This window comes from Phyllobates terribilis, unplaced genomic scaffold, assembly GCF_046119375.1.
Source record: "Phyllobates terribilis strain yellow unplaced genomic scaffold, ASM4611937v1 Scaffold_17__1_contigs__length_24005725, whole genome shotgun sequence".
NCBI lineage: Eukaryota > Metazoa > Chordata > Amphibia > Anura > Dendrobatidae > Phyllobates > Phyllobates terribilis.
This window is the reverse complement of record NW_027362777.1, coordinates 1,137,030-1,148,363: the sequence shown is the minus strand read 5'-3', so window position 1 is coordinate 1,148,363 and position 11,334 is coordinate 1,137,030. Positions and strand designations below refer to the sequence as shown.

The 11,334-nt window shown below is 44.0% G+C and overlaps 1 protein-coding gene across 3 annotated transcripts in view; it reads left to right on the top strand.

Annotated features, from left to right (window-relative positions):
• The first annotated feature begins 10,429 nt into the window (after nucleotides 1-10,429).
• The window catches only part of LOC141176016 (uncharacterized), a 31,808-nt gene continuing 30,903 nt past the window's right edge, over nucleotides 10,430-11,334 (top strand). For 2 of the 3 annotated variants that reach the window (XM_073659987.1, XM_073659986.1), the window contains exon 1: nucleotides 10,430-10,794. Coding sequence is in view for 1 of the 3 variants with exons in the window: in XM_073659985.1 (XP_073516086.1) it covers nucleotides 10,436-10,482 (47 nt within the window). In the remaining 2 variants the exon portion in view is untranslated. The remainder of the gene's footprint in view (nucleotides 10,795-11,334) is intronic. The other variant, XM_073659985.1, reaches the window with a different exon arrangement.

Genomic DNA, 11,334 nt, shown 5'->3' with positions numbered 1-11,334 from the left:
GACTGGTACAGCAATGGGAAGTAAAATGGCTCCACAGTGCGCAAATCTTTTTCTGGTTTTCTGTTGTTTATCCCTCTGTGGATTCAGTGCTGCCTGCAGCCCTCCATTATACATACCACATGTGTTATGCATTTCACAACCCAGAAAGGTGAGAAATTTCTGTTTTCTCACAACTTAATCTGGTAACAGCGCAATTTGCGCTTCCCTTTTTATTTATTTTTAGTTTCCAGGTGGAGCATAGGCCTGGGAAAAAACATGGGAATGATGATACCTTATCAAGGGTCTTTGTATGGTGGCAGAAGGTGCCAAAGGTGGGCAGATGGGGGAGGGATTGTAAGGTTGCAGCTGGACATGTCGTGGACGGGAGGTAAGTGTCCTCAAGGTGCCAAGCCTTGGTGATGTACGGAAGACCAATTTTCCTCTTTACTCTCCAAATCACACCTCACCACCTGTGAACTTGACCCAATCCCGTCCCATCTCATCCCCAACCTTACCACAGTCTTCATCCCAACCCTTACCCACCTTTTCAACCTGTCAATAACAACTGGTATTTTCCCCTCATACTTCAAACATGCCTCGATCACACCCATCCTCAAAAAGCCCTCCCTTGACCCATCCTCTCTGACTAGCTATTGCCCCATATCACTTCTCCCTTACGTCTCAAAACTACTGGAACAACACATCCATTCTGAACTGTCTTCCCACCTCTTCTCCTGCTCTCTCTTTGACCGCCTCCAATCTGGCTTTCGACCGCACCATTCTACTGAGACTGCCCTGACTAAAGTCACCAACAACCAACTAACCACCAAATCCAAGCGACACTACTCTGTCTTCCTCCTCCTAGACCTGTCATCTGCCTTCGACACAGTGAACCATACCCTCTTACTACAAATTCTCTCATCTCTTGGCATCAAAGACTTGGCCGTATCTTGGATCTCCTCATACTTAACAGACAGGACATTCAGTGTCTCCCACTAACACACCACCTCCTCATCTCACCCCCTATCTGTCGATGTCCCCCAAGGTTCAGTCCTAAGACCCCTGCTCTTCTCCATCTACACCATTGGCTAGGACAACTCATAGAGTCTCATGGCTTTCAGTACCACCTCTATGCTGACGGCACACAGATCTACCTCTCTGGACCCGATATCTCCTCCCTACTAACCAAAATCCCACAATGTCTGTCCGCCATCTCATCCTTCTTCTCTGACAGATTTCTAAAACTTAACATGGATAAAACAGAATTCATGGTCTTTCCGCCATCTCATTCATCCCCCCGCCTGACCTATCTATCAACGTCAATGGCTGCCCACTCTACCCAGTCCCTCAAGCTCACTGCCCGATTAATCCACCTGTCCCCACGCTATTCCCCGGCCTCTCCCCTCTGTCAATCCCTTCACTGGCTCCCCGTTGCCCAGAGAATCCAGTTCAAAACCCTAACCCTGGCCTACAAAGCCATCCACAACCTGTCTCCTTATATCTCTGACCTAGTCTCCTGGTACATACCCGCACGCAACCTCCGATCCTCACAAGATCTCCTTCTCTACTCCCCTCTTATCTCCTCTTCCCACAATCGCGTACAAGATTTCTCCCGTGCATCCCCCCTACTCTGGAATTCTCTACCCCAACATATCAGACTCTCACCTACCATGGAAACCTTCAAAAGGAACCTGAAGACTCACCTCTTCCGACAAGCCTACAATCTGCAGTAACCATTGCTCCACCATACTGGTGCACGACTAGCTCTACCCTCACTTACTGTATGCTGAACTATCCCTTGTAGATATCCCCTGGATTTATAATTTTAACAGCATGATTTTAAAGGAATTCTAATAAACATGAAGTTTTAACACACATTCAGATTCCTATTTGGATGTTTGTTGTTGGATCCTTGCTTTTTGTTGATATCCCTTGTAGATTGTGAGCCCTCGCGGGCAGGGTCCTCGTTCCTCCTGTACCAGTTGTTGTCACGTTTTGTTAAAGATCTTTGTAATAGTTCATGTATGTATACCCCTTTTTCACATGTAAAGCGCCATGGAATAAATAGAGCTATAATAATAAATAATAATAATAATGTAGGACTCGGAAAAGTAGGCTGCAGCACACATAGTGCTGAGAGGTATTTAATGGGCTCGGATTATAGGGCCGTGTTTTACGGGCATCTAAAAGAGCTGGGGTGATCAGCTGCTCACTTACCTCCAGTCCAGGTCTTGGAAGGCCTGATTTAAGACAGCTGAGCTTGTCTCAGTCTGTGTGTGTGTGTTGTGCAAAGTGAGCAGACCTTGCATGTGCTGCTCAGACCTTGCTGAAGGCAGAGAAAGGCATCTGCATTTAAACGACTGAGGCCGCGCTGTATGGACTAGATATTTTGTGTTTTGTTCTGTTATACCTTTTTGGAACCTGAAATAGGCTGTTATGTTTTGTTTCCTGCCTGGTTTATGGACATTTAATAAACCACCAGTTTGTTTGAACCTGCGCACTGCATCCCTGTATGAACCAGCGCCTACCACAGAGCAAACTCCTCACAACACTTTAATATATTTCATCCCACCATCAACTCATCACGCAACTATTCACTCCTGTACTGAATTTAACTTTTTAGACACCTTCAAGCTATTGAACAATGAAATAGAGATGTCCCTGTCCCTCTACTTGGGTCAGTCTCCATCCAAAACACATAATAAAACTCTATTGTCTACAACCAACCCATTAGATATGTGATGGTGTGATATGATATGTGGGTATCTTTTTGTGTATAGTTATATTTTACTGATTTTCATAGTGTTCTCTTGTTGCTCTGTGTCCCTCTAATGTTGACTTCTCTTGTAGGATGAGTTGATATTTGTTAATTGATGAATAGCTGGTATTTATCATCTGATATCAGCTCCCACAGTTTATTATACTGTTATCTTTGCCCAGGGTCAGTGAATAATGCTGTTTGCTAATATGCTAATGACATATTGAACCAGGCTAGCTTGTTGATTTTGCAATGTAATGGAAATACCAGCAATGGGACCTCCCTCCCTGACCTGTGAATGAGGAGAAGGGACTTTTAAATATCACAGCCAGGAGAGACACTGGTGGGATTCTGTATGGGACGAGGATGTGAGGACAGCATGCCAGAGAGAATGGGAGAAGCCTGGATGACTTTGGAAATATTTCTTGAAGGAATATATATGGAGAAACATATGGACTATTTTATCCTCTGTCTGCTGGATTGTTGGACTCTCATCTCCCAGGGCGTTAGTACCATTACCGGACTGCATTCATGTTTCTGGACTATTTTTATCCTCTGTGTGGTGGATTGTATATGGATCTTTCAGTATTGCCTATAATAAAGGTCTTGGAATTGTTCAATCTTCTCTTGCTCTGTTGATTGTGTGATGTTGGAGAAGGACCCCGTGACAAGATACAATCAGATATGTTCCAACCCTATGGACAGAGACAACACCTTGGTGGCCTCAGAAGGACTTTTTTGAACGAGGGATACCATACAAGAAGAATTGAAAACCAGATTGCAAGAGCCACCAGAATATCAAGGAATCATCTCCTACATTACAAAACTAAACAAGAAAGCAATCTGGTGCCTCTAATAGTCCCCTAAAATCCAATTCTGGGGGTGCTAAGTAGAGCTACATGGAAATTACAACCATTATTACAAAAAGATGCCCGCTTACAATCTATATTTCCAGATCCCCCACTTCTGTGTTTTAGGCAGCCCCCAAAACTAAAAAGCATCATTTCAGAAGCTCCATGTCCTCACCAACAGCTACAGGAACTTTTCCCTGCAACCAGAAACAAATGTAAAATCTGTCTATTTATAATGAACACAGACAAGATAAAGATTCCCAACTCAAATCAGGAGACAACCACAAGATCCCAAGTACTTTCAGCTGCATCACATCTAATGTAGCGTGCTTAATTATATGTACCAAATGTCCAGATAGGGGTCTGTACGTAGGGGAGACAGGGCAAAAACTTAGAACAAGGATGAATTGTTATCGCCACACAATAAAAGAAAAAAGATTAGATCTACCTGTGGCCTAACATTTTTTTATCCCTGATCACAGCATCATGGACATGAAATTACTTGTATTAAAAGGTAACTTCAAATCTCAGACGGAAAAATGTGGAATTACAAACTTATGACAATCTTTGACACACTCAGGGAGCAGGAATTAATGTGTCACATGGATATATGTCTTTCTACATCAACTAAGGAATGTGCTCCTCAGACTGTTTGGGGGCATCACAATCATGGACCAGATCTCAATCACAGGGCAATAAAACTTTTATACTCCTTCTCAATGAACTGTTCCAATATTCACAGCCACAACTGCTTCTCCCTCTCCCATACTGATAGTTCTGTTTCACATCACTTGTCTTATCTATTGCATTATTCCTGTGCCCTGTTGTGTATAAATATGTGACTCTTCAGATTTTGTGTTATACTATGTCTACTGAAGAGATCTGAGTAGTCTCGAAAGCTTGTAATTTGTTACCATCTTTTCAGTTAAACAAAGGTATCAACCACTGAAGACTCTCAAATTTTAATATTTTTTTCCAAACAGCAATTTTAAGATCTATACACAGGTGTTCAATGGGATTTAGATCCGGACTCATTGCTGGTCACTTCACAACTCTACAGCACTTTGTTTCCATCCATTTCTGGGTGCTTCTTGATGTATGCTTGGGGTCATTGTCATTCTGGAAGACTCATTACCTAGAACATAAACCCAGCTTTTTGACACTAGGCACTACATTGCCACACAAAATCCTTTCTTAATCTTCAGATTTCAGGATGCCTTGCACACAGTCAAGGCACCCAGTGCCAGAGGCAGCAAAAGAACTCAAAAACATATTTGAACCTCCACCATATTTGACTGTAGTTACTGTGTTCTGTTCTTTTCTTTGTAGGCTTCATTTTCTTTAAACAGTAGAATGATGTGCTTTACCAAAAACTCTATATTGGTCTCATCTGTCCACAAGACGCTTCCCCAGAAGGATTTTGGCTTATTCATGTACATTTTGGCCAACTGCAGTGTAGCTTCTTTATGCCTCTGTGTCAGCAGTGAGGTCCTCCTGGGTCTCCTGCCATAGCGTTTCATTTAATTCAAATGTTGACTGATAGTTCACACTGGCACTGATGCACCCTGAGCATGCAAGATGGCTTGAATTTATTTGGAACTTTAGTGGGGCTGCTTATCCACCATCTGGACTATCCTGCGTTGCAACTTTTCGTCAGTTTCTCTCTTCTGTCCACATCCAGAGAGATTAGCTACAGTTCCATGGGTTGTAAATGTGTTGATTATGTTGCGCACCATGGACAAAGGAACATCCAGATCTCTGGAGATGGACTTGAAAATTATCAACAATTTCAAGGTTACAACAATTTTGGTTCTCAAGTCCTCAAACAGTTCTCTTCTTCTCTTTCGTTCTCCATACTTAGTGTGGCACACACATGCACACAATGCAAAGATTGAATCAACTTCTCCCTTTTTTATCTGGTTTCAGGTGTAATTTTCATGTTGCCACAATTGAGTTTGAACGAGCTTCACATGCATGAAATAAAGTTGTTTACCCACACCCCACAATTTTGACAAGGTGCCAACAATTTTGTCCGGCGCATTTTTGGTGGTTTTGTGTGAAATTATGTTCAATTTGCCTTTTTTTCTCTTTTTTTTTATTGTGTTGTTCCAATACACACAAAGGAAATAAACGTGTATAACAAAACATGTGTGATTGTAATAATTTTCTGGAACAATTTCAAGGGAGCCAACACTATGGCCATGACTTGTTTTTGTTGCCTTTTAAATGTGTTGCAGCATATCATCCTCTACATGTTCAGCTATATTAGGAGGCTTGCAGCAATCGCAAATTAGCAGCTTTCCATTATTGCCATTTCCATGTACATTTACCCATACTGGCCCTACATTGTCGTCATTGAGCACAGGTTATAAATTGGATTTAACGAAAATACCCATCCCTCTATCTTTTGTTTCTTTCCTAACTTTTTAAGTGTAGTGTAACCCTCTGTTTGTCACCCAGTCATGGCTTTCTAGCCAGGTTTCCGTAATGCCCACCACATTGTAATCTGTGGCTGACACAAGAGCCTCTAATTCATTCATTTTGTTTGCAAGTCTTATTGCATTTGCCAGCAGACATTTATTACTCCTACTCGCCTACTTAATTTCCTTGCATGTCCTAGCCCCCATAAATCCTCATTGACCCCTACTGTCTCTCTGTCTACTGTATGTCCTTATTTACACAAGTACCCTCCCTCCCCCCAGATCCTACTTTAAAAGCTCCTTCATCCATCTGACCATTTTTTCCCGCAGCACAGCTGCACCCTCCCCGTTAAGGTGCAGCCTGTCCCTATCGTAGCGCCTGTAGCTGACAGAGAAGCTGGCCCAGTTCTCCATGAATCCAAACCCTTTCTTCCTGCCACTTATTTAACTCTTTAAGATCCAGTTAACTTTCTAGTGATGATAGTGGAATCTGCAGTATTTCTGAAGACACTTCCTTGGAGGCCCTGTACTTCAGCTTCTCTCCTAATTCCCTGTAATCATTTTCAAAGACCCTCCACCTCCCTCTAACTTTGTCATTGGTACCCATGTGTACCATGACTGCTGGATTTTCCCCAGCCCCACCCAATAATCTGTCTATCTGATCACATGAAGATCCCCAAATTAATTTAGGAGCTATCTTAAGGACCATAATCTTTCCACTTAACGAGATAATGCAGACGGCACCTGACCCACCTGGAACAAAGCACTCGCCCTACCTCATACTACTGATACCCTTCCAAATCCACCTCAATTATGTCTTGAGGCCCCATCAATTTTTTTTTTAAAAGAGAAGAATAGAAAGAATTATGATTTTCCAGGCCATAGGAAGTTGCAACTTAACTTACAGGATTTAACATTTTTATAATTTTATAAGGACCTACAAATTTAGGCACAAACTTTCTAGATGTGATCTTTAAGTGCAGATATTTTGAAGACAACCACACAAAATCTCCCTCCCTAAAGATAGAAGCCTTCCTACCTCTGTGGTTAGCACCACTTTTGGCCTGGTCACTAGCTACTAAAAGATCCCTTTTGACCTCCCTCCAGACCTTAATTAATTGGGGACAAAATCTCTCCTCCTCTGACATGGAGGATTGTAATCCTGAAAAATTCCCAAACACTACAAACTACAGCAGCTAAAAAAAAAGCAAGGTCCCGGTAGTCTTAGAGGAATGGTTATTTAGAGCACACTTGGTATGGGACAAAAATTCCACCCAGTCTTTCTGATTAGAGGAGACAAAACATCCCTAATACTGCTCTATTTCCAGGATCATCCTTTTCTGTTTGACTGTTAGTCTCGGGATGATACACTAAGAGAAAAAACAGATTGATACCCAATCTGGAGCAAAAACTAAGCCAAAAACTAGCCAGAAATTGAACTCCTCAATCGAAAATTATGTTTTTGGGAACACCATGAAGTTTAACGATTTGAGAAATTAACAAAGTTGCTAAGATCCTAGCAGTTTGCATGTTTTGAAGTGGGACCAAAAGAACGATTTTGCTAAAACGGTCTACCACCACCCACATGACAGTAATACCACCAGTTAAGCAAATCAGTGACAAAGTCCATAGACAAGTGGGTCCAGGTTTGTAATGGAACATCGTTAGGGAAGAGATAACTAGAGGCTTTAGCCCTGGCACAGACTTTCAGACTTTGCATTTTCAGACATACTCTTCAATATCCTTAAGAGCATTCTGCCACTAAAAAGACCCAGAAAGTGATCTTGAAGAGGCAGAAGAACCCACATGGCCAGCGAAAAAGGAATCATGTACTTCATTAAGAAGATCTATGACTAAAGAGGGCAGTACATAAAGCTTATTTATAGGTAAACCTTCCTGCGCACTGTCCTGAGCATCCTGAATGTGTGAAGCCCAGCTGTGCTTGGTATCACAAATCCTAGAAGGGTGTGTTGAAGGATTCCTCCACAAGAGGCCCCCATAACCATTCACACATCTCCACCTTCCACCTCAGACCACCAGAGGGAGACCGTTAGGGATATAAAAGGGAAGGTGGAGCTAGGCAGCAGTTGGTTTGAGTCAGAGTCTAGTTCAGTCTGGTTTAGCAGTGAATCCAGTGCAGTCTGAGAGGAGTTACCTCAGAGGACAAAAGCCTGTTCCAGCTCCTGCAATTGCTAACCTGCAGTGGAGCTTATCCAGATCAAGACTCCGTGTAGCTCAGAGAGGTGAGCTTCAGGTGTGCCGGCGCCATAAGATCGGTGAAGCGCGGCAAGCTGCCGTTAGTGTGAGTAGCCTAGAGAGGGCCCAAGTAGGCCGAAGGCGAGTAGACAGAGTTAGTTCATAGGGGGCAGAGGAGCTTAACTAGCTCACCCCGAAGAAGCAGTTACCGGACACCGGGTCCGAAGCTTACCGGGATCTCCATGACCCAGTAAGATAAACCAGAATCCCTGGAGAACTACAAGTCCCAGGATCGCTAAAGTGCTGATACGTACCAGAGCCAGGAGACACATAGGCCCCGTAGGTCGGGAGCGTTCACTCCAAGAGAAGGCCCTACCACAAGGTCAGCTAGCGCAGGACAGAGACAAAGTTAGGCCTAGCTCCAGGCAGGTCAGAAACTTACTACGCAGAGTCAAGAAGCATGAGGCCCAAAACCTGCTCATTGGGGAAGATCCGGACATACACCCTTCACCCTACAGTGCTCCGGGGAGTGCCTGAATTTCCATCAGTAAAAGGTACTGAAGTGACTATTGTGTCCATCCCTGTTCTTGCTCTGACCCGGCTGAGTCTCTCCGTCCTGCATACCCCGTCCGTACCCTGCCCTGAGGCCTAGCTCCACCTGTGGGGAGCCATACCATCTAGCTGCCTGATCACCGGCCTCAGTGGACTGCGCAGCGCTGGTGAATATCATCAGAAACCATAGGTGGCGTCACAAACTCTTTTATAAACTTAACAAATCACTAACCCTTTTTTAAAGGAGAGGCCCAGGGTACGGGCCCGGGAGCCGACCACCGCGACATCCCTAAAGGCCAGGCTAAAGGCCCGGGTACCGATTCATCCCCATCTCCCCCTGGGCTAGTCAAATGCGCTGCCTGAGATCTTCCCCACCCCTTCACTAAGAATCTTGACTTGAATTTCGTGTTGACATTCGTAGAGCCAGGGAGATAAGTAACGGCAAAATCAAACCGGGCAAAAAATACAAGGCCCACCAAGCCTGTCTGGTGTTTAAGCACTTAGCACCGTCAACGTACAACAGATTCTTATGATCGGTCAAGACAGTCACCTTATCTGCTGGACCTCAAATTGACATTTCTCCAGTTTAGCAAATAAATGGTTGTCACATAGAGCCTGAAGAAACTCTCTGACATGCTCGTGATGCTCCTCCAGAGTATGTGAATAAATCAATATGTCATACAGGTAAATCACCACAAGTCTACCCACTAGTGAGCAAAAAATATTATGATATTTTAAAAGACTGAAGGTGCATTGCTTAACCCAAATGGCATCACCAAATTTTTAAAATGACACTGAGGCGTAATGAATGCGGTCTTCCGTTCGTCACCCTGATGTATGAGTATAAAGTTATATGCCCCTCTCAAGTCAAGTTTGGAAAACCATTTAGCTCCAGATAATTGCTTAAACTGGTTCGGTATAAGGGGCAAAGGACAGGGATTGTGAACCGTGATTTTATTAATCTCTCTAAAATTCAAGCACGGATGCAACTCTCCATCCTTTTTTTAACAAGTAAAAACCCCCACTACAACTGGAGAGGTGGATGGCCGTATATGACCCTTAGGGCAGAGACACACTGCCGTATAACTCGTGTGAGGATCGCATCGCACTGAATGGACTGGCCCGCACCTCTCCTGACCTGAACATGACAGCATGATGGATTTCTTTGCAGCTGTCAAGCTCAGGTCAGGAGAGGTGTCGGCCAGTATGAGGTTCGAGGCGATCCTCGCAGGAGAAGTACGGCCATCTGTCTCTGCCCTCAGCCGGACTCTTCTGAATATAGTCTGTCAAGGCCGCCCTCCCTGGAAAGGGTTAAACAAACTAGATTTCGGCCTTTTAGCTCCTGGTATGAGGTGGATAGCACAATCATATGCCGCCATATAGTAGACGTCCGGTAACTGGTAATAATCACCTCATGTGTCGTCTATTTGTCTCCAAGCAGGAAAATCCCACGTTACATTCACACATAAAACTGTAGAAAAGGCGGCGCGGGGTAATTGTGCCCGTAGTGAGGGGCAAATAATGCCGGAAATGTCACTGACTGCGGAGACGTCTCCATGTAGCGTCTTCACTCCGGATATCACTGTACAGGAGCCGCACAGTTCACACTGTGCATCCACTGAGGCCCCTGATCATGTGACCCCTGACTCCTCCCCTCCTGTGACCTCATCACAGGTCCTATGCGCACAGAACAGCCATATATGTGGTGGCGGCTCTGCAGGTGGAGGTATGTGGATATTCCCCATTACTGGGCATTAACCCCTTCTGCACGGAGACTCTTTTGGGGTCTCTGTGTGGTGTGAACAGTGAGATAACAGCTGTGGACAGAATGCGGCTTAGCTGGTTCCCGTCCACATTAGATCCATTCAGACGACTGCAGGATGAAGGACAGAAGCCCAGAGAAGTCCTCACACAACGCCATTATTCCTCTCCTAGCTCCAGCACAGTAATGTAGATGCTAGTGATGACATTCGGGGGATTTGCAGGAATATGTGGCAGATACTTGCTGGATCTTCTGCTTTCTGGACCGGTTCCACTTGTAAGTCTTATTAACCCTTTCACCCCAGAGTCTGTTTCACCTTCCTTACAGGTCACTTTTTTCAATTCTGACCAGTGTGTGAAGAATTAAAGCAATGGCAAAGGGAAAAAATTAAAATGTTACTTTTTCCCACAAAAATCTTACTTTACCCCCAAATTTTGCATTTTCAAAAGGGTAACAGGAGAAAGTGCATCATACAATTTGTTGTGCAATTTTTCCTGAGTAAGCCGATATCCTATGTGTGGTAGGAAAACTACTGTTTGGGTGTATGGCAGGGCTCGGAAGGGAAGGAGTCCACTTGACTTTTTGTATGCAAAAATTTTTGGAATCGAGAGCATACCCCATGTCGGCCCCTGATGTGCCTATACAGTGACAACCCCCCACAAGGGACACAATTTTTGAAGATAGACCCCTCAAGGAATTTATCTAGTTTTGTGGTGAGCACCTGGAACACACAGGTGCTTCACATAATGTTATAATAAGCCGAAGACTAACAACTCCCATACAACAAACTGTAATAATTATGTTATTGAACATATA